Here is a 25,001-nt window from a genome sequence, read left to right on the forward strand (position 1 = left end):
CATATAATTGAAAACACTGCTTGTCCTTCACAAGTTAAAATGATCACGACTTCTCATCACATGTAGACGGGATGCGCGCCGGTGGGCGGCCGACCAAAGTTCGATTCCACGATTACACTTAAACGGTATGGAATGCACGTGGGCTTTTTCCTGCTACTCCGGTTTCCTCCCTCATAATGGCCCCTCGGGCGTTTCCATCTTGGCCAGCAAGAGTAGTTTATATACCTCTAGACTATATAACCATATCTAGTTCCTGTACAATCAACAAAATTGGTTTTAAAGGCGTGCGTCAAGAGATGATTAATTAGTCATATCTTCGTCTGTAACTGTCTGTTGTAGCGGGGAAAAAGGAACTGTGAAAGATGTGTTTTGTGGCCTCTTTCCTTTGCTGACGTTTCTCTTTGAACCTGATGCGCCTCTCTTCAAATTGTCCCAGATATGAAGAGGGTTCACTATGTTGAGCGGTGTGGTACACAGGTCTTCAGAGATACCTGCGTATGCATTGAAAAGTTTTTTCTGACCATATACGTCTTTTAGGAAGACAACATTCATCCATGCAGCGCATGTGGTCAGCCAGGGGACATTGTAGCACATCGGTGTAGGGTATTTTCTCTTACCACTTGACACGGAACAGTGTCGTAAGACAACTTATGTTGACGACATTGAGCTGCTTCGCTTGACTGTCGATGTTCCACAGGCATAAAACAATCAGAATATTTTCAGCTTGGTGGTGTAAATGATGAGTCCTCTTCTTTACCAGACATTTTCTTTGAGTCTGCCTACGGCAGTATCGGCAGTGCGAGAGAGTTCTAAAAAGTACATTAAATTGTCGTAGCACAGCTCGACTCTGACCATTGGCTGGAATGTGAGGATCTGTGTAGAGAACATATGTCTTCTTTACGGAGATGGTTAGGCCAAGATCCTCGCTTATTTATCTACAAAACAAGAGTCACGGGCCGTGTTTTATTGCACTTCCGTCTTGGCCTGAACAACATGATGAACAAGGTTAAGGAGTACAGCCCTGTTTTACCTGTGGTCTCTACTGTGTGCATTCACTCATAAGGCTACCCACACCGGTTTTTTTGGTATTAGAAACTATGTCAATCTGACATTGGACATATATTTTTATATATATATATAGATATTTTTTCTGTTCTTCGGGTATTTCTTCCTGGAATTATACACATTTACTTATCTAGCTCTTTCTACAATTATGATATGTCCTTTGCCAGTAATTGTGATATTCTTTTATCTTCTTCAACTGCTTTTTATTTTGTGCATACAAATGTGATATTTTTTTGTATCATTGCCTTTTGATTTGCAGAATACATATAGATTGGGATCATACTTGCTTTACCAGTTTCGTTACTCGTAAGAAACGACTAAATTTGGCATATTATCTTTTCAAACCGCGATACTTGGACAATGCAACCTCTACTAAGGAATCGTGTAGAATGGAGGATTTGTTACGAGAGGCCGCAACTTTATTTTGAATCTAATATCATCTCTGTCCGGGATATATCATGTCTCTCATCGGTCAACTCTCATCTTGGATATCAACATCTTTTGAGTTGACGTTAAAGACATGCTGCTATAGAAATTATCTCATGTTTCAATAATACGTTTGGCACATCAATGACAATCTCGTCTCAGCGACTGTTTTTATAGCATGAAGACCATTTACCAACAGTGCAGGGATACTGTCTCGGTTTCTGTTGCTAAGTCTCTTTATGACAGATAGACAGCCAGAACAGATGTTTCCATACATCGTTAGCAAAGTTTGAGGTAGATAACATATGCTTCTGCTGAGGACATCGCATGTCTGATTTAAAGTTACAGAATTCTGAGTGTAGTTCTGAAGAAAGATGAACAAAAGATGTGAGGGTAAATTTCAGATTTATTTGTTTCGTGTAGAAACATGCCAATCCTTGGTTAATTTAAAAGCCTCAGATGAATTGTCATTGTTCCCAAATATTTGATTGCATTGCCATTAGTTTGGGCAGTTTTGTTTTCAAATGAGAAGAAATGCGCACATCAAATATCTGAATAAGTAGGATGTGGTGAATTTGGTTTTTATTTAAGTGCGTGTTGTACAGTAAGACGCGTTTGTTTCTCTATAGATGCTGTACTTTTGAATGATCCAAAGGTGAGTCCTGGTGATGAAGAGTATCTCATTTTTCCAAATATGCTTTTCAATCTGATCCATAGAAAATGGAATCGTATTTCAATTTTGAAATTTATGAACACCCCAATTAGCGCTGAAGACTACCTAAAGAATGTTTTAAATGGCATTTAACAGTATCAATATATTTTCATAATAAAATATTACCATAAAAAATAATTATTTTCTTACAAATATTATGCCCCGAAATTGAATTTGTTTACCAACAAGAAAGGTTGAACCATCGAGAGAGATAAAGTTCAACATGTGCTTTGCATAGCTGACAAAAATATTAAACACACTGTTTTAGATTTAGCGATATTCGATACCTATATAAATATCATTAGAATTGCCTTTTAATGATGGTCATATTTCATTAATCGTAACATATCAGAAAACGTGTAGAGAACCTTGAACTTAACTTTTACCTTACCAATAATAATAACCTACAGATATTTAAAAGACGAAATTCACATTTTTCGCGTAATATTTGAGGCTTAATCAAGTTTATCGCGTTTTGGTATTACACATTGAATAGTAATATCAATTAAAACGGACGATGTTTTAGTGAAGATTTATCTTGGATCCTATGCGTTTAAAAGGCCACAACGTTTTCAAGTGTAAATGATCACCTTTACTCCTTTGAGTTCTACAGCCACTTTGAAGTGATGATACGATGATTTCCGATTCTAAATACCATACGAGCGTGGAGTTTAGCATGTGTTCGAGAGTTTTACATATGCAGCTAGTTAAAGCTGTAGCTAGAAGTGTCTTCGTAATTAAGGGGGTATTGACGGTATTAGGAATAACCTACTGATTTTCATTATGTAACAACATAGCAATTTCGAGTAATATTAAAGGTTTAAAGAAAGTTTCTGTTCATTCTTTTGAATAGAACAACAACAGACCCACGGACCTAAATGGTCATATGAGCTTTGAAATATTTAAGTTAATTTATTTGACTCGTTTTAGCCCCTTCCATCAGCCCCGAAGACTCAGTCAGGACCAACATATGCATAACATCAAGCTGACCTCAGGGCATGGTCATGAAATTAACAATTTTTGTAAGGCACCTTAAGGCCATTCCATCTATAAAGAGTATTTGATTCTACCTTAAATTTTCTAGTTTAACGTTTCTAGAAATTTCGGTTAACTTGTTAGCCCACAAGCCCCTGAGAGTCAGTTAATGCCAATATACACGTAGTTTGCAACAGGCATCCCATAGGTAGCAGTGTACAGTAAAAATGCCAAATTCTGAAAAAATATGGCACATGTTTTAGATATGTAAACATTGCCAGTTAACCTTACATATAACCTCTAATAAAGTATATATATTTGAAATCTGTACAACATTTGCAATTTTAACAGAGCTCTGAAGGATAAGTAAACTGATATTTTCTGTGATTTTTAGAGCTGTGAATACCATGGTAACAGCTTAAAAAATTCTCAAAAATTGCAAAATATTATGATATTTGACCCTAAATGGCACAATTCCCTACACAATTTTTTTCTGAAACCTATTTAAAATTAAATATCTCTATCCCAAAGACAGAATTAATCTTGTTTGGACATATGTTGTAAATTAAGTTTTTCCGCTATCTTACCTTTTCTGTGGGCTTCCATTTTGCGCTGTAGGCAAAACTAAATTTCCTGTGTAAACACACGTTCGGAAAATCCGGATATTTAAAATCCGGAACCAATTTATTGATTTTTGTTTTAATAAATGTGAAGCCTGTATGTACTAATTCATACTGAATATACCAATTATAGTGTACAGTTATTTTTTCATTTTTTATGCATATCATAATACAGGAGTTATTTGCTTAACAAAAAAATTGCCCATGGCCAGGCTGTCTTACTGTGGTGTGCTACCTTATACATCACTTTTTTAAATTCTAATTTTACTAAAAACCCAATGAATGTCAAGAATATGTTCCGACGAACAAAATGACATATCGGGTTACTGTGTATCTTTAATAGTCACCGAGTATTGCTGATTTCCCTGAGAGGTGTATTTTGACAACTTTTTCTCCCAATCCAGTAATAAGGGGAGGTAATTTTAAAGATGAAAACTCCCATAATTCTGTATATCTCTTGAATAAAGTTGTGTTTTGAGTTGAATGTGGTATTTTGAGTCTCTTTGCATGTAATCAAGCAAAAAATACTATACAACTATCAAATTTAGCCTTGTAATATGACGTCATAGTTACCATGACGTCATCAGTAACTATGACGTCATCAGATGGTATCTATGACGTCATAAATACTCAATGGTGTCATAATAAATAACCAAATTCCTTTCCAAACCTCAGCTTAGCAACACATGCAATATTCTAACTGATAAATCATGACATGACATCCAAGATTTCAAAATGTCATGCCTATGACATCAAAGTCATCTGTTTCCACCCCGGTAATTCAGATATGTACCAATGATCATATGAAAGTGTCCGCTGATCCCATTTTATGCGGAAAATGCTATTTTTTCTGCTTTACCGAAGGAAATGACAATAATTGACAATATTGTATCAACCGTACACTCAATCAATTGAAATTACATGCTTATCATTGTATAAATAAACTGAAAATAATGGTTTCACCAAATATTTCAAAAAATAACACTTACTGTAATAGTTTCCATGGATACGGGGTAATAAATCAGGTAAAACAAACCAGAATTCAGTCTATATGGTTTGTTAGATACCCAATAAGTTATTTTGGGTTTGTTATAAAACATAGAATATCTTTTCAATTTACACTGACTCATTAACATTATGCTTAATTAACCCACCCTTAAAATGGGTAGATATGCGAGTTACCTCCCTTGATTCCTCTAACATGACAAGCCAGATAATAAACAAGTTTTAGATTGTTTTTATGCATTTTTGAGCAATAATGAATTAAAATGAAGCTTAATCAAGCATAATTCAGCACAATTTCCAAAAATAACATTTTTCAGCCCTTATAAGGTAGCAGTGTACAGTAAAAATGCCAAATTCTGAAAAATATGGCACATGTTTTAGATATGTAAACATTGCCAGTTAACCTTACATATAACCTCTAATAAAGTATATATATTTGAAATCTGTACAACATTTGCAATTTTAACAGAGCTCTGAAGGATAAGTAAACTGATATTTTCTGTGATTTTTAGAGCTGTGAATACCATGGTAACAGCTTAAAAAATTCTCAAAAATTGCAAAATATTATATTTGACCCTAAATGGCACAATTCTCTACACAATTTTTTTTCTGAAACCTATTTAAAATTAAATATCTCTATCCCAAAGACAGAATTAATCTTGTTTGGACATATGTTGTAAATTAAGTTTTTCCGCTATCTTACCTTTTCTGTGGGCTTCCATTTTGCGCTGTAGGCAAAACTAAATTTCCTGTGTAAACACACGTTCGGAAAATCCGGATATTTAAAATCCGGAACCAATTTATTGATTTTTGTTTTAATAAATGTGAAGCCTGTATGTACTAATTCATACTGAATATACCAATTATAGTGTACAGTTATTTTTTCATTTTTTATGCATATCATAATACAGGAGTTATTTGCTTAACAAAAAAAATTGCCCATGGCCAGGCTGTCTTACTGTGGTGTGCTACCATACTAATAATTACAACCAATTTAGTATAATTTCCAATGGCATTTTGGAACAAATAATGCTCAAAAAATGTGATTTTCCTATATAAATTATAGTATACTTTACCCCCTCCCCAGGGGGATATATGTGACTCGAAGGATTCTATCATATCTGGGAGTTAAGATTTTTTTGAGATAATTCAACACTTTTTGGCCCCGCCCCTCAGACCCCATATAATTCACAGTTGTAGCTGGCCTTGGGCCATGGAAGCTTCCTGTCTAATTTCATTGAATTTGGTTGAGCGGTTTTGGGGAAGAAGTTGAAATGGAATTGTTTACGAACGCACAACGGACGACGACGGACAAAGGGCGGTTAGGATAGGTCACTGTCTCGTGTGAATTAAAAAGTCCAATGTAAAGGTCCCTGTTGTTTCAATCGTCATAATCTCGCGTTATCATCAAGTGAAAATGTTTCATTTGCAATTTCCTGTCATATAACTCTGATAAAATGTTGGTTTCAAGAATATTTGCAGATTTTGTTTATCAATGCACGGTGCTGTTCAATAAAACTTAAAAGTAACGCTATCGTCACTAGGTTATATAAAATCAAAAGTAGCCGAATGTTTTCCACCTGTGTGTATGTCTGTTGCCTCCACTTTGATTTCAGAACCACCAAATATCATCTGAACATAAGCTCCCCTATCCAGCCCCTTCGTGGTGTCGGACATGTCGACGTAAAGAGATCCAATCCTTTTGCAACCATCATGTTGAACGTACATTGGATTGGTTTGTGGAGATGCATAAACGCTGATATAGATTTTTGTACTCGTTTTTTCCTTGACCTGATAACACAGACGTTTACCCTTGTATCCTTCACTTATGACATCACCAACACTAACCTGCCTCTGAAATAAACCATTGCATAGTACAACTCCTTTGCCAAAGACGTGTTTTCTTTTCGGATCATGGACGCCCTCTACAAATGGAACAGCTCCATCAAATCCATAGGTATATCGACAGACCCTGTGAGTGATAGCGGAAGGTGTGTGACCGGTTATCACAGCCCCCTTCAGCACTGCCAGACCAGCCTCTGGTGGGACTATCACGCGTAAGTTGGGAAACGTATCTTTTATCTTGTTCTGCAGTAACGAGCATTCGGAATATCCACCGACCATGATAATGGAGGATATATCGGCAACAAGTGGGTTTTTCATCATCCTCTTCAGGTGGTTTACAACGCCATCAGTAGACGTTTTGAAGAGTGAACTCACGTATTGAGGTGATATGCGAAGTTTGTTCCTTTTCCGGAAGATATGTCCAGAGTTTGCAGCAATAAACTCGACAGATGTTGACGGTTTCAGCTTTTCGTAGATATCCAGCAAGGAGACTGGTACCGAAAGAGTAATGTTATCGTCCTGTCTATCCGACAAGGTCCTTTTCTTCATCTCAAAATTTCTAAGGATCTCCAGAAAGTCTTCAACATGTTCACGGCGGAAGGTTTCAAAGACATCTTGACCGAATACATTTTTCAGTAAATTTTCGAACTGTTCGTCCACCTTTGTTCCACCCCAATCTCCTCCGCTTGCTGTACAAACTTCTCTCAGTGTCCCGCCGTCCTGAACCTGGTGAACTGTTATATCGACCGTACCACCTGTAATGTAAATGTGATATAAAAGCCGACTGTAAAGAATTATTAACATTACAATACACACTTCGCGGAAACGAAATTTAACAAATACTAAAACCTGAAATGATGATATAGCTTTGAATTACTGTATGCGTATATTTTCAAAGTAGCCTTCATTACTAATAACCTGTTTTCTCGAGATCAATAAATATGATGTTTTGTCATTCATGGCCGTTTCCTCTAATGATCGGGTTGTTGACGACCTTTTTACACACCTGGACACGCCAACGTAACACCCAGACCGGTATGGGTTTATTTAAGTTTTGTATTGTGCAACGTCCTATCAACAGCTAATGTCACTTAAGGACGGCCGCTCATGTTTTCGAGATGCATGGTTGCTGTGAAAGTGTGCGTATTTTGAGCAACTGCGGTATGTTTGTGTTTTTCTCATTGTGATAGCGGGGAACTGATACCGACTTTATTATAGTGCTATCACACTGAAATATACTGCCGCAGATACGCAGCAGTACATGTACACCTCATCCAGTCACGAACCAGTATCCCTACTCCCAAATTGCTTAGAGCTAAGCTGGAGCAGAAACTAAAAGGTTTTGAGACTTGTATGTCTCGGACAGGGGACAAAAACCAAAGCCTTCCTTACGGGGACGAGGTTCTCGGCTAAAGGCAAAATGTGATGCAGTGTCAAGAAGAAAGTTCTTTGGGAAGATAATACATGATCGTAAATTTAGTCGCCTCTTATGATCATGCAACCGGGGACAGTAAGTGCATTTATTACGTCCTACCTGCTGGGCAGAGTGACAATTGGGGAAACCAGTGATTTGGAATATTATTCTCATTATGACTAAAACTAGGATCAGGGTGTCTTCTAAGTTGATTGAATTGCATGTATACGTTTTATGTGGCCATATATCCACGTACAAAATTTAATAATATATCGGGAAATATTAAATCTCACACGTAAGTACAGTTTGACTCCAGGTGTCGATTCAATCGTTAATTGACTTTATTGAAATTCTAGTATCCAGTTTGACCAGAAAAATACTTACCAATACATGACCCCGTCAAAAAGCTATATTTCAGTGAATGATGCGATAAAATCGAAGGATGCCGTGTAATATTGGTTTGTGTGAGAATAGTAAGCCTTCCGGGATTCTAGAGTTTTATGTTCATGTCAACAACAGCTTTGATATCAATTTTGATTTTCGTTGATCATACCATTATTGATATAAAAACAAAACATAATCCATGAAGTTCATAGTGCAGGTATATGACAGCGATCTCCCATATGTGCGAAGTACGTGTGGTATCAAGTAGGATGTAGGCTTCTTCGCATCTTGTTTGATGACATTCCTTCAATCTAACTTTCACCTCAAAAACAACTTTGATACTGCCTGTGTCATATTTGCTTTTTTTTCTTTTTGTGGTGGACTGTTTTTCTTCCAAGTACCTTTTCGATAGGCCATCTTTGCCGACATCAGCTTTCCCGCTGCATTATGGTATTGGGGAGTATTGTATTGAAGTGTAATTTGCATTTACCTCGTCTTCTCGACGATTTTGATCGTTCATGGATTTCCTAATATTTATGTAATTACACAGTTTTTCGCACCAAAGCGTTACGTGAAATTTATTTCGAAACACAGACAATCTTTAATTTGCATTTTTTCGATACAATAAGAAAATTGTAATTTGCTACGGTGGTTACCACTAAAGGTTTCCATGAGAGGACCACTGACTGCCGGTTTTGTAATGCATCACACTAATATGCCAGAGCTGGACACGGTCTATAGTTAGTCAACCTAAATACATAACATAAGGATATGATTTTTTTTTCACTTTTTTTAATATTCTTTTTTATCATTTTTTATTTTAAAGGTAGTAAACCTGTTCAATTTTTGATATGATTTGTGACACAATATGATATTTCTCCATATTTCTGAAGTTGACGGTTTTGCATATTAGTTAGCGGCATTTATATACAGGTCATATCATTACGTCCTCACTGATATCGTTGGCACGAGGTATAGTACAGATCAATTGACCGTCGGAATAGGTTATTAGATGTATTGCATATCCTCAACTAGCCAAAGCTCGCGATTTTGTAACTTTTGAAAGATAGCTCACTCGATTAAACTATACCATAGCAAACAACCACTTGTGAAACCAACATAAAGACAAAATGTTTTTCTTAATTGACTTCTTACCTCCAGCATCTACAACCAAGTATTTAGTTCCTATCTTAAAAGGTTCAAAAGATGTTCTGCCACCCCTCTCGTCTGACATCTTGACATGAATGGTTTTACAATACATGGCAGCTGCTTCAGGTTCGAGGGCCAAAAGTAATGTGTCGGTCAAAATGCCGGCCTGTAATATAAATGATAAGGACAATTTTTTTTTAATTCGTACTCTTTTTGTGAGTGAACAAGAAATAGTATGTCCGTCATTTAATGATAGATTATATATATATCGAAAACCAGATAAACGTTAAAAAAACCCTCATGTTTCTGATACATTAAGGGAGAAACAATAAGCCCAAACTGACCTGAGCAGACTTGATTTTTAATGTTGTTTAAAAATTACTTCATCTGTGAAAATATAAGCACTGTTTAATAAATTATGTAGGTAAACGGTAGGGCGAGGGCACATTACCAGTAACACATGTCGTGGGTTATTTAAGAATTGCTAAGAGCTTTACTCTAAACGGTTCTTTTATGGGAACGGAGGAGTTTGTTATTTTGCGTCATTGTGTAAAATGTATTAACTTTGAAGTACCAAGTTTTCCCTGGTGAGGCAAAGAGCATAGATCTTATTTATCTGTTGTCGTGTTCCTACATATGAAAACAATTTAACATTTCCGTCTCATTTCTTATATTTTATTTAGGTACATTTTCAAATGAGATTGAATGCAATAACTAAAACGCCTAAGCAGGTTTCCCTCTGAAAGATGAGTTTCTAGCTTGAAATTTGAAAATGTTTATGGGATGAAGTACAACAAAATGAACAAGTGCTATATATAACATAGTATATATAACACTGTGTCTTTTATTTCGTCGGGTGAAAGGGGAAAAAACATAAATGAAAATAAACCTTCACTGCTGCCTTCCTCATAAACAACTTAGCGGAGTCGTCCCATATGGCGGGAACAGTGAGGACCCACTGTATATCACGTGACTCAAGATAAAATCCCTGAGTACAACACGCCTTCACGAGATGGTCCTTCATGTACCGAATGGCTGCCGAGAAGACATCCATAGCGGGTAAGGTTTTCTCGTCTACTGACTTTAGGGGCATGTCCGCAGTCACCTCCTTAAAAAAACAAAACAAACAAACAAACAAAAAAACAAAAACAAAAACAAAAACAAAAAAACAAAAACAAAAACAAAAAAACAAAAAACAAAAACAAAGCAAAAATTAAAAAAAAAACGACCCCCCTGTCGCTTACTTTGACCTTGTAGAGCTCCATCTTGAATCTACGGAAGAAGTACCACCCTTTTTCTTTCTCCTCTAACGCCAACTCAGAATATTTGTCTTCAGCTTGGAATCCGAAAGTAGAGAATTTTTTGTCCGGACTGAACAACACACAAGTTGAAGTTTTCAGAGACTGTAGACATCCGGATCCGGCTGTCCATGTCATGGAGGATACTTTGCCAGGTGACGTATAAAAGTCGTCACGTGATGAGAATGCATATCCGGAAAATGTTGTTCCAAAGTCAATGGCGGCAGATATCACGTGATTAGTTTTAGCAGTCATGGTATTCTCAAAATTCTACAAAATATGTAAGACATTGTTAATTTTATATTAAATGGCCGTTCAAATCGTGTTTAAGTATTTGGTTTGGGAATTTATACTGCACATTGGATGGTGCCGATAATTCGTCAATTCAGATCTACAAGTTATTAATCTAATCTTGTCCAACAAAAAGTCTTTATTTTCGTAAACATCCCCAGGATCCATGAACGTTTCAAAAAATATTAGGGTTTTGTGACAGGAAGACACTAGAATAATATTTAGCAAAAGAACAAAAAGATTGACAACATTCAATAAACAGCACTGATGTTTGAGGGATTATATTCAATAAATGTTTAGTGATGAAGGCATATTGAAGTGGACAGATGCCTCTTAAATTGTGTAAATGTTGTGCAAGCGACAATTCCTAATGAGACATTACATATCAATTAAGTAAGAGATGGCTAGCAAGCTGAGAAGCGAATTAAACCATATCATATGTTGATTTATTCCTCATCAGTAACCCTTGGTGATATCAGTGTGAGATACCAGACAGGTAATTAGGAAATCTAAATCGGCCAAAGTACGTATTACAACAGAGAAGTGGTGATCATTACAGATGTTTTTCAATATTTCAAAAGTATCGTTTAACCAATTAGATATACAATTGAGTTAAGTTTAGACTAAGCTTTGCAGAAAATTCACTTTTAATGTACGTTACGTAGACAATCCATTGCATTGTTTAATAAGGCGATGGATACCTGCGGTCTATATTCCGGTACACGAAAAGGACTAATATTTCGGGGTAGTCTCGATAGGAACTATTTTGTGGGTATTGATTTTAACCCAACACCTCCCCGGAAATAAATATGCTGTGAACATGTAATACATTCTATACATTTGTGTGTACTTATAATTCATCGGTCATTACACAAATATGGCATATAAGGGAGGCATTTCAAAATAAATTGCTCCTATATCATATTTTTAAGACATCAGATCATAGCAAGAAAAGTCGTTTAATGTCAAATTGTTAAACGCAGATGAGATTGTGGCCTTTTTTCTCTCAGGAATAAGCATTTTTACCCTCATCCTCAACGGTTGCACGCCCCCCCCCCCCCCCCCCCCTCAAGCAGTCTATTTGCCATTTCTTGAGCCGTCTTATAAGAGCATTTTTGATGTCTGAAACACCTCCTTATATGCCATATTTGTGTGATAACATTCACGGCCGTCATTTGTATTTCAAGGTCAAAAGAAAAACAGCGTTTACACATTTAATGAAGCCAAATCTGGTCAAACCAATGCTCCTATTTTGTGCTTTAGACACTTGTGAGTAAAACGACATGGATATTTTGTGCAATATATGAATATATACAAATGAGCTAATTATGTCCCCCAGAAACATGCATTTTCCGTATGTTTTGTTGAAATTTACAAACAGCTTAAGAAATTACATGTTCACAGGGGAGGGGGTTTAGGGGCTGGGAGGGGGTTACATAGTTAATGTAACACACAACAAAAACGGGGACCAGAAAAAATGCATGTATTGCTTATACAGCGAGTAACGTTAAAAACTGTATTTAAAGCAAAGCAAATAATTCAGGAATCCAGAAAAAAAATATCACTGGAACAAATATTGGGTGAAAATACGCAGAAACCCATCCTACAATGTAAATGAATTAATTTGGTGTTATTACGATTAATTATAAAATATATTAGGAAAATTAAGAATGAACTTTATGTATAACGATTTATATATATGTACGGTATATATCACTACCGACCTTGGTTTCCTTGCCGAATAGAGAAATTCTTAAGGTGCCAAGTTTATTATATATAGTTTTTTCCCCTAGTCTTAAAATTTTGGGGGGAAATCATTTTGTGGCTCAGGGGCAATAACTCCCACAAGAATCTAGAAGAAAACACCTCGATGCAATGCTTCCCGGCAAACCGCTCTTCGAGATTGAGAATTTGCTATATGTTTGACAGGTAAAATAAAAATCTGAGGACTTACATATCTATTTCATTTAGTTGCCGAACACAATCGTATTATATTTGAGTCATAGAATTATTGGTTTTTTAGAAGTGTTTCTCCTCGGAAATTTTTATCTTTGAATGAAACTGCAATTTTTAAACGTACTCTTAACACTAATAAGACAAAAGAAAGAAAGAGGGGGAAAGTGAAAGGATTGGAGTAGGATAAGAATTATTTGGAAAGTTTGGTGACCGTCATCAAGTAGTTATGCAATGTAAAAACAAAAGAGAACCGAGAACAGATCCTTGTGGGACACCCACAGTTACATACGAATAAAGAGTATTATCCATAAATAGCCATGAACCAGATTGATAACGATAAGTCAGATAACTTTAGAACTAAGATAGGAATGTTTCTTCATTACATCCTGTGGTGTCATTTTTTTTAATGACTGAGTGTTGGTGTTACTACAGTATCGTGTCTGGACCCCTTGAGCGCCTGTTAGGTAAACCGGTACACGGAGTACGTGCTATTTCTAGCGAACACGTGTGTCAACAGACGCAAACTTACAGGGTCTGCACGTGCATAATTCTTTATAGTACATATGTATTGGACTCAAGAAGAAACAATACCATGTACGACTGGTCTGGATCTATGAAATAATACGAGCCGTGGCTTGGATGAAATTTGTAACTGCGTGAGATAAAGAGTCGTCAATATCACAGCGTGATACTGTTTGATTATGTCAAGTGATGACGTCTGGTGTATACAAACATGACTATGTAAACGTTTAAATGAAATTCATTCAAAGAGGAATAGAAAAAAAATGGATGCACGTTTTTGCCACTTAACTTCGTTATCATGAAGAAGAGGTAGGAGAAAAGAAGAAACAGAACGTGAGTCCCCAGCATGTCTCCACTGACCGATGAACCATGTACATCTGTTCATTTCCGATAAAAAGTAATACATGTATGTTATATTTATATTCCAGTAGGATGTCAACTCTCCGATCGGATTTTCGATACATCGTAAAATGGATTTAACGTTGTTGTTTTTTTCAGTAAATATTTAAAATATGTTTTGATATAACATTATTATTTTTTTTTTTTTATCTTTTAACGGATTTGGAAAGATATGCATGTTTCGTTATTGCTGTCTCTCAATGTTCTATCTTTCCTTGTCTTTGGAACCTCACCTTAACCCAATTCCAACTCCGAAATCGGTATTTGCAGACAAAGGGAAGATTGCAGAAAGGTATGTATTGGTAAGTATTTTGTTTATTCGTTACAATTTGATGATACATGTATATTTAAAGAACATCTTATATTACCCTCGGCATACCATGTATTTTTCAAAACTTCAATCAAATAAATGTCCAGGTAATGTGTTAAGAGTTGATTTTGTGACGCGATATTTACCACACATACAAGAGGAAAGTGAAGACACGAAGAAGTTTCACAGTAAGTACCCAGCATGCATCCCATTCCCATTTCCGGTTACTAACGCTTCCTGTCATCGTTCCACATTTTGTTGCATGTAACGTTTATACTAACCCAATTTGTGACTTTACTATGCAATCCATCTCGATCACACGAACAATAGGCATTGTATATATTTTAGTTACATGTACATGATGCCAAGCAGATATTCATTCCACCAAGTTGAGATGAAAGACGAATACGATATGGTTAAAAGATATTCCACCAAAACAAACACAATACTTGTTTGATTTTTTTTTCCAGGTGAGACACGCCATTTTAAACAGAAATATTCTTTTACGATCCTAGGATGAAATTTAATTCATTTTAAGCATAGAATGAAATCAGTTAAAACTCGTACTATGACATTTGGGCCCCTAATATCACTGTGCACACACTAAAAACCTTCCTACGGCTCGCCTCAGAAACTTTTAATTGTTTTCATGAACTAGCAATTTGTTAAAAAACCGAAACTCACCGATTTCGCCTGCATCAATCTTTGATGTCCGTAGTATATATTACGGCAGATCTAGAGACATATATAGATATGTGTCTCTGATTACGGTCACCACTGTGTACATAGTGTTGTAATACGTATGTTGGTGAACATATCCCGGAAAAAAAATAGTACTCAAGTGTCAACGATAGCTATTAATGCGATCTAACATCAAGTGTGTGAAACACTAATGTGCAAATTAAGTGTATGCTAGAGTTCCGAAAAACACGTACAAGACTTGGCACCAAAGCTTCTATATGAATATCCTTATCAACAATATAGTTAAATACATATCGGCATATTCTGATGCATTAGCTACATCTGAATTGAATATTTAAGCGTCAAAACGAGTGTTTTCCCAGCGTACATCTACCATGACGTTAAAGCTGCAAAAAGTATCTGCATCTATCATATATTGAGGTAAGATATCCCGTATAATATTACTCTAAAACATGTGTTTTGAACTAAAGTTACTTACACTTTTTCTTATATGTCTATGTTTGAGTTTTTTGATGTAATTTTTAGAAAGACGTATAGGAATTTCGGAGAACCCCTGTCACAGATACATGTACATATGTAAGTAGTATATTTCTGAACATTAGGAATCTAGGAATTCGTTTTAATTTATCAAGTCAAATGTAAGTTATGCCCATATTATGCCTATGATATGCAGCCCTCGTTCCGATTTTTGTTGTTGTTAAAACCAACTTTAAAGACTTAGGGTGTATAGATAAATATATAAAGGTCTAGAGTTAGGGTGTATAGATAAATATATAAAGGTCTAGAGTTAGGGTGTATAGATAAATATATAAAGGTCTAGAGTTAGGTCGTATAGATAAATATATAAAGGTCTAGAGTTAGGTCGTATAGATAAATATATAAAGGTCTAGAGTTAGGGTGTATATATAAATATATAAAGGTCTAGAGTTAGGGCGTATAGATAAATATATAAAGGTCTAGAGTTAGGTCGTATAGATAAATATATAAAGGTCTAGAGTTAGGTCGTATAGATAAATATATAAAGGTCTAGAGTTAGGTCGTATAGATAAATATATAAAGGTCTAGAGTTAGGGTGTATAGATAAATATATAAAGGTCTAGAGTTAGGATGTATAGATAAATATATAAAGGTCTAGAGTTAGGTCGTATAGATAAATATATAAAGGTCTAGAGTTAGGGTGTATAGATAAATATATAAAGGTCTAGAGTTAGGGTGTATAGATAAATATATAAAGGTCTAGAGTTAGGTCGTATAGATCAATATATAAAGGTCTAGAGTTAGGGTGTATAGATAAATATATAAAGGTCTAGAGTTAGGGTGTATAGATAAATATATAAAGGTCTAGAGTTAGGGCGTATAGATAAATATATAAAGGTCTAGAGTTAGGGTGTATAGATAAATATATAAAGGTCTAGAGTTAGGGCGTATAGATAAATATATAAAGGTCTAGAGTTAGGGCGTATAGATAAATATATAAAGGTCTAGAGTTAGGGTGTATAGATAAATATATAAAGGTCTAGAGTTAGGGCGTATAGATAAATATATAAAGGTCTAGAGTTAGGGTGTATAGATAAATATATAAAGGTCTAGAGTTAGGGTGTATAGATCAATATATAAAGGTCTAGAGTTAGGGTGTATAGATCAATATATAAAGGTCTAGAGTTAGGGTGTATAGATCAATATATAAAGGTCTAGAGTTAGGGTGTATAGATAAATATATCAGGTCTAGAGTTAGGGCGTATAGATAAATATATAAAGGTCTAGAGTTAGGGCGTATAGATAAATATATAAAGGTCTAGAGTTAGGGCGTATAGATAAATATATAAAGATCTAGAGTTAGGGTGTATAGATAAATATATAAAGGTTTAGACTAAGGATGAATAGATAAATATATAAAGGTTTAGAGTTAGGGCGTATAGATGAATATATAAAGGTCTAGAGTTAGGGCGTATAGATGAATATATAAAGGTCTAGAGTTAGGGCGTATAGATGAATATATAAAGGTCTAGAGTTAGGTCGTATAGATCAATATATAAAGGTCTAGAGTTAGGGTGTATAGATACATATATAAAGGTCTAGAGTTAGGGTGTATAGATAAATATATAAAGGTCTAGAGTTAGGGTGTATTGATGAATTTATAAAGGTCTAGAGTTAGGTCGTATAGATCAATATATAAAGGTCTAGAGTTAGGTCGTATAGATCAATATATAAAGGTCTAGAGTTAGGGTGTATAGATAAATATATAAAGGTCTAGAGTTAGGTCGTATAGATCAATATATAAAGGTCTAGAGTTAGGGTGTATAGATAAATATATAAAGGTCTAGAGTTAGGTCGTATAGATAAATATATAAAGGTCTAGAGTTAGGGTGTATAGATAAATATATAAAGGTCTAGAGTTAGGGCGTATAGATAAATATATAAAGGTCTAGATTTAGGGTGTATAGATGAATATATAAAGGTCTAGAGTTAGGGTGTATAGATGAATATATAAAGGTCTAGAGTTAGGGCGTATAGATGAATATAGAGTTAGGGCGTATAGATAAATATATAAAGGTCTAGAGTTAGGGCGTATAGATAAATATATAAAGGTCTAGAGTTAGGGCGTATAGATAAATATATAAAGGTCTAGAGTTAGGGCGTATAGATAAATATACAAAGGTCTAGAGTTAGGGCGTATAGATAAATATATAAAGATCTAGAGTTAGGGTGTATAGATAAATATATAAAGGTTTAGACTAAGGATGAATAGATAAATATATAAAAGTTTAGACTTAGGGTGTATAGATAAATATATAAAGGTCTAGAGTTAGGATGTATAGATCAATATATAAAGGTCTAGAGTTAGGGCGTATAGATAAATATATAAAGGTCTAGAGTTAGGGTGAATAGATAAATATATAAAGGTCTAGACTAAGGATGAATAGATAAATATATAAAGGTTTAGACTTAGGGTGTATAGATAAATATATAAAGGTCTAGAGATAAGGTGTATAGATAAATATATAAAAGTCTAGAGTTAGGGCGTATAGATAAATATATAAAGGTCTAGAGTTAGGGTGTATAGATAAATATATAAAGGTCTAGAGTTAGGGCGTATAGATAAATATATAAAGGTCTAGAGTTAGGGTGTATAGATAAATATATAAAGGTCTAGAGTTAGGGTGTATAGATAAATATATAAAGGTCTAGAGTTAGGGTGTATAGATAAATATATAAAGGTCTAGAGTTAGGGGGTATAGATAAATATATAAAGGTCTAGAGTTAGGGCGTATAGACAAATATATAAAGGTCTAGAGTTAGGGGGTATAGATAAATATATAAAGGTCTAGAGTTAGGGTGTATAGATAAATATATAAAGGTCTAGAGTTAGGGCGTATAGATAAATATATAAAGGTCTAGAGTTAGGGCGTATAGATAAATATATAAAGGTCTAGAGTTACGGCGTATAGATAAATATATAAAGGTCTAGAGTTAGGGCGTATAGATAAATATATAAAGGTCTAGAGTTAGGGCGTATAGATCAATATATAAAGGTCTAGAGTTAGGGCGTATAGATAAATATATAAAGGTCTAGAGTTAGGGCGTATAGATAAATATATAAAGATCTAGAGTTAGGGTGTATCAATAAATATATAAAGGTCTAGAGTTGGGGCGTATAGATAAATATATAAAGGTCCAGAGTAAGGGTGTATAAATAAATATATAAAGGTCTAGAGTTAGGGCGTATAGATAAATACATAAAGGTCTAGAGTTAGGGTGTATAGGTAAATATAGATAAATATATAAAGGTCTACAATTAGGTTGTATAGATTAATATATAAAGGTCTAGAGTTAGGGTGTATAGACAAATATATAAAGGTCTAGAGTTAGGGCGTATAGATAAATATATAAAGGTCTAGAGTTAGGGTGTATAGATAAATATATAAAGGTCTAGAGTTAGGGCGTATAGATAAATATATAAAGGTCTAGAGTTAGGGCGTATAGATAAATATATAAAGGTCTAGAGTTAGGGTGTATAGATAAATATATAAAGGTCTAGAGTTAGGGTATATAAATAAATATATAAAGGCCTAGACTAAGGATGAATAGATAAATATATAAAGGTTTAGACTAAGGATGAATAGATAAATATATAAAGGTTTAGACTTAGGGTAATAAATGAATATATAAAGGTTTAGAGTTAGGGTGTATAGATAAATATATAAAGATCTAGAGTTAGGGTGTATAGATAAATGTATAAAGGTTTAGTCTTAGGGTGTATTGATAAATATATAAAGGTTTAGAGTTAGGGTGTATAGATAAATATATAAAGGTTTTGACATAGGCTGTATAGATAAATATATAAAGGTTTAGATGGAATTATATCGTGTATATGCACTTCTGAAGAGAACAAAGTCGAGATGTGTGACTTGCCTATAGCAGCGTAATTTTGATGAAGGTTCATATCAAGGTATAGTCATACACAGGGATGTAATAGTCATACACATGGATGTAATAGTCATGCACAGGGATGTCATAGTCATACACATGGATGTAAAAGTCATACACAGGGATGTAATAGTCATACATAGGGATATCATAGTCATACACTTGGTGTAATAGTCATACACAGGGATGTACAAAAATGTAATAGTCATACACAGGTATGTCATAGTCATACACAGGGATGCCATAGTTATACACAGGGGTGTCATAGTTATACACAGGGATGACATAGTCATACACAGGTAATTTATAGTCATACACAGGTATGTTATAGTCATACACAGGGGTGTCATAGTTATACACAGGGATGCCATAGTTATACACAGGGGTGTCATAGTCATACACAGGTATGTCATAGTCATACACAGGGGTGTCATAGTTATACACAGGGATGCCATAGTTATACACAGGGGTGTCATAGTCATACACAGGTATGTTATAGTCATACACAGGGGTGTCATAGTTATACACAGGGATGCCATAGTTATACACAGGGGTGTCATAGTCATACACAGGTATGTCATAGTCATACACAGGTATGTTATAGTCATACACAGGGGTGTCATAGTCATACACAGGGGCGTCATAGTCATACACAAGGGTGTCATAATTATACGCAGTGGTGTCAAATATACACAGGGTGTCATAGTCATACCAACGGGTGACATAGCCATTCACAGGGGTGTTATAGTCATACACAAGGATGTCATAGTCATACACAGGGATGTCATATTGATACACAGAGTGTCATAGTCATACTCATGTTGTTATAGTCATACACAGGGATGTCAGTCATAAACAGGGTGTCATAGTCATACACAGGGATGTCAGTCCTACACAGGGATGTCAGTCATACACAGGGTGTCATAGTCATACACAGGGATGTCAGTCATACACAGGGGTGTCATAGTCATACACAGGGATGTCAGTCATACTCATATTGTTATAGTCATACACAGGGATGTCAGTCATACACGGGGTGTCATAGTCATACACAGGGATGTCAGTCATACACAGGGGTGTCATAGTCATACACAGGGATGTCAGTCATACTCATATTGTTATAGTCATACACAGGGATGTCAGTCATACACGGGGTGTCATAGTCATACACAGGGTGTCATAGTCATGCACAGGGAAGGCAGTCATACACAGGGGTGTCATAGTCATACACAGAGTGTCATAGTCATACACAGGGGTGTCATAGTCATACACCGGGATGTCATAGTCATACACAGGGATGTCATAGTCATACACAAGGATGTCATAGTCATACACAAGGATGTCATAGTCATACACAGGGATGTCAGTCATACACAGGGTGTCATAGTCATACACAGGGATGTCAGTCATACACAGGGATGTCAGTCATACACAGGGTGTCATAGTCATACACAGGGATGTCAGTCATACACAGGGGTGTCATAGTCATACACAGGGATGTCAGTCATACTCATATTGTTATAGTCATACACAGGGATGTCAGTCATACACGGGGTGTCATAGTCATACACAGGGTGTCATAGTCATGCACAGGGAAGGCAGTCATACACAGGGGTGTCATAGTCATACACAGAGTGTCATAGTCATACACAGGGGTGTCATAGTCATACACCGGGATGTCATAGTCAAAAATGTAATAGTCTTACACTTGGATGTAATAGTCATACACAGGGATGTAAAAGTCATACACAGGGATGTAATAGTCATACACAGGGATATCATAGTCATACACTTGGTGTAATAGTCATACATAGGGATGTACAAAAATGTAATAGTCATACACAGGGATGTAAAAGTCATGCACAGAGATGTAATAGTCATACACAAGGATGTCATAGTCATACACAGGGGTGTCATAGTCATACACAAGGGTGTCATAATTATACGCAGTGGTGTCAAATATACACAGGGTGTCATAGTCATTCACAGGGGTGTTATAGTCATACACAGGGATGTCATAGTCATACACAGGGATGTCATAGTCATACATAGGGATGTCATAGTCATACACAGGGGTGTCATATTTATACACAGAGTGTCATAGTCATACACAGGGATGTCATAATTATACGCAGTGGTGTCAAACATACACAGGGTGTCATAGTCATACCAACGGGTGTCATAGTCATACACAGGGCTGTCATAGTAATACACAGGGTGTTATAGTTATACACAGGGTGCTATAGTCATACCAATGGATGTCATAGTCATACACAAGGATGTCATATCCATACCCAGGGCTGCCATAGTTATACACAGGGGTGTCATAGTTATACACAGGGTGTTATAGTTATACCCATGTTGTTATAGTCATACACAGGGATGTTAGTCATACACTGGGTGTCATAGTCACACACAGGGGTGTCATATTCATACACAGGGATATCATAGTCATACACTTGGTGTAATAGTCATACACAGGGATGCCATAGTTACACACAGGGTGTCATAGTTATACACAGGGATGTCATAGTCATACACATGGATGTAATAGTCATACACAGGGATGTAAAAGTTATACACAGGGATGTAATAGTCATACACAGGGATATCATAGTCATACACTTGGTGTAATAGTCATACACAGGGATGCCATAGTTATACACAGGGGTGTCATAGTTATACACAGGGATGTCATAGTCATACACATGGATGTAATAGTCATACACAGGGATGTAAAAGTTATACACAGGGATGTAATAGTCATACACAGGGATATCATAGTCATACACTTGGTGTAATAGTCATACACAGGGATGCCATAGTTATACACAGGGATGTTATAGTCATACACAGGGATGCCATAGTTATACACAGGGATGCCATAGTTATACACAGGGATGTCATAGTCATACACAGGGATGTTATAGTCATACACAGGGATGTTATAGTCATACACAGGGGTGTCATAGTCATACACAGGGCTGTCATAGTAATACACAGGGTGTTATAGTTATACACAGGGTGCTATAGTCATACCAATGGATGTCATAGTCATACACTTGGTGTAATAGTCATACACAGGGATGCCATAGTTATACACAGGGGTGTCATAGTTATACAGAGGGATGTCATAGTCATACACATGGATGTTATAGTCATACACAGGGATGTAAAAGTGATACATAGGGGTGTCATAGTCATACACCGGGATGTCATAGTCATACACAGAAATGTCATAGTCATACACAGGGATGTCATAGTCATATATAGGGGTGTCATAGTTATACACAGGTATGTCAAAGTCATACACAGGTATGTCATAGTCATACACAGGGGTGTCATAGTCATACACAGGGGTGTCATAGTCATACAAAGGGGTGTCATAGTCATACACAGGGATGTCATAGTCATACACAGGGGTGTCATAGTCATACACAGGGTGTCATAGTCATACACCGGGATGTCATAGTCATACATAGGGGTGTCATAGTCATACACCGGGATGTCATAGTCATACATAGGGGTGTCATAGTCATACACCGGAATGTCATAGTCATACACAGGAATGTCATAGTCATACACAGGGATGTCACAGTCATATATAGGGGTGTCATAGTTATACACAGGTATGTCAAAGTCATACACAGGTATGTCATAGTCATACACAGGGGTGTCATAGTCATACACAGGGATGTCATAGTCATACATAGGGGTGTCATAGTTATACACAAGGATGTCATAGTCATATATAGGGGTGTCATAGTTATACACAGGGGTGCCATAATTATACACAGGGATGTCATAGTTATACACAGGTATGTCATAGTCATACACAGGGGTGCCATAGTTATACACAGGGGTGCCATAATTATACACAGGGATGTCATAGTTATAAAAAGGAATGTCATAGTCATACACAGGTATGACATAGTCATACACAGGAATGTCATAGTCATACACAGGGATGTCATAGTCATACACAGGTATGTCATAGTCATACACAGAAGTGACATAGCCATGTTTACAAAAACAAAAAAATCCTCATACCCATATATTCAAAGTGTGTCATCACACTTACTGATTTATTTTAATACAATGTAGGATCTAAATGGCCGTCTTTCTCACCTAGATGTATACGTATCATTCGCCAGGAATTCTCATTTCAATATCACGTTTATACGGTTGATGTAGCTACATGTACCTGTGTGCGTATTCAGTTCTGTATACGTGCGTGGGACAGAGGTAGAAAAAAACAAAAGGTATGACTCAATATCAGCTGGAGGGTAATCGATTAAACGACACTATCTAAATAGTGCTTACAATTCTCTCTTTACATTAGAATAAAGGGTATATTAAATCAAAATGTAAACACTGACAATTCGTTTCTACCCCGTAGGTTGGTGTTATTCAAATCCCCAAGGTATTTTAAAATAATCATTACACTTTTTGAATACCATTCAGTGGTATAAACTCTAAATGCGTTTGGATTGTTTCACAGTTGACACGGTGACCTTTTCCGGGACTATTTTTTTTATTCACGTGGTTCGGTGCATTTTGATTGGCTCTCACTTAAAGACCGCTAACAAAATCGAGTAAATATCTGAAGCATCATATAACTACGTGACAAGAATACTAAAATAAGAAAAAAACGAATTATATCCACAAGATGATAATTATATGCCTATTAATTTTTAGAGTACCAGGCGATAATATAATTGTTAATAGTATTTTCAAAAATCACTGAATATTGACTATCAGTGACTATCAGAATCTCATTTGTATTCATATTTTATTAGAAAAAAAACCCCTCAAAATCTGGGTACATGTAATCTATCAGGATACAGCGTCACTATACAAACGTTTGGGCTATTATACCTTGTTGAAAATCTTTCTTATCCACTTTTTTATGTATTTATATGTTGTTTAATAATAAAAAATATGCTACAGGTGTATTACAAAGGGGAAGTTACGATGATCACTTGGATATGGTCTAAGGTGAATAAAACAAGAAAACCCGGAAGGACAATGACATCCTCTTAATTGGCTAGAGGTTTGTATTAAATGTCCCCCTAACATCCCATTCGTTGTGTTTGACAAACTAGACCCTCATTATATTCATGCTGTCCAGTCTACAATGAAAATGCATTACATACAACCAGGAGTATCATATCGATAACCAATTTAATTTGTCAAATCAAAGATGGTCGCCTGTCGGCTTAAATGATATCAGTCTGAAATTTGGTTTTACCACGATTGATTTTAATGATCGGATAGTTTGTTAAATTATAATGATTTACTAACAAAAATATAATGTAAATATAGAAAATAATAACTTACCTAACAATTTGTATGAAGAATAACACGGCAGTGATTTGATAAAAATCATTTTGTTCTTCCTTGTTCGAACACCTACACCTATGTATCTAGGGTTGACGGTAGTCTAGGTCAAGGTCAGGTTTTATCTCACATGTTTGATTGATCACATATTACATGTAAC

At 35.6% G+C, this 25,001-nt stretch overlaps 1 protein-coding gene across 1 annotated transcript; it reads right to left on the minus strand.

Moving 5' to 3' along the window:
• Positions 1–5,747: 5,747 nt before the first annotated feature.
• Positions 5,748–24,939, minus strand: LOC117330157 (heat shock 70 kDa protein 12A-like). The gene is made up of 5 exons (XM_033888378.1): positions 24,842–24,939; positions 10,840–11,163; positions 10,485–10,703; positions 9,602–9,761; positions 5,748–7,403 (listed from the first exon to the last, which is right to left on the minus strand). Exons 2-5 carry the CDS (start codon positions 11,146–11,148, stop codon positions 6,349–6,351), a joined length of 1,743 nt encoding a protein of 580 aa, XP_033744269.1. The 5' UTR covers positions 11,149–11,163; positions 24,842–24,939; the 3' UTR covers positions 5,748–6,348.
• Positions 24,940–25,001: the final 62 nt, after the last annotated feature.

Source organism: Pecten maximus, chromosome 6, assembly GCF_902652985.1.
Source record: "Pecten maximus chromosome 6, xPecMax1.1, whole genome shotgun sequence".
Classification (NCBI taxonomy): domain Eukaryota; kingdom Metazoa; phylum Mollusca; class Bivalvia; order Pectinida; family Pectinidae; genus Pecten; species Pecten maximus.

Excerpts from the sequence above, each read along its gene's own strand:
- LOC117330157 (XM_033888378.1), bottom strand. The coding sequence starts at position 11,148 with ATGACTGCTAAAACTAATCACGTGATATCTGCCGCCATTGACTTTGGA. Across the intron at positions 10,704-10,839 it reads TGGAGCTCTACAAGGTCAAA|GAGGTGACTGCGGACATGCC; the intron begins GTAAGCGACAGG and ends TGTTTTTTTAAG. Across the intron at positions 7,404-9,601 it reads CTTGGTTGTAGATGCTGGAG|GTGGTACGGTCGATATAACA; the intron begins GTAAGAAGTCAA and ends TTTACATTACAG.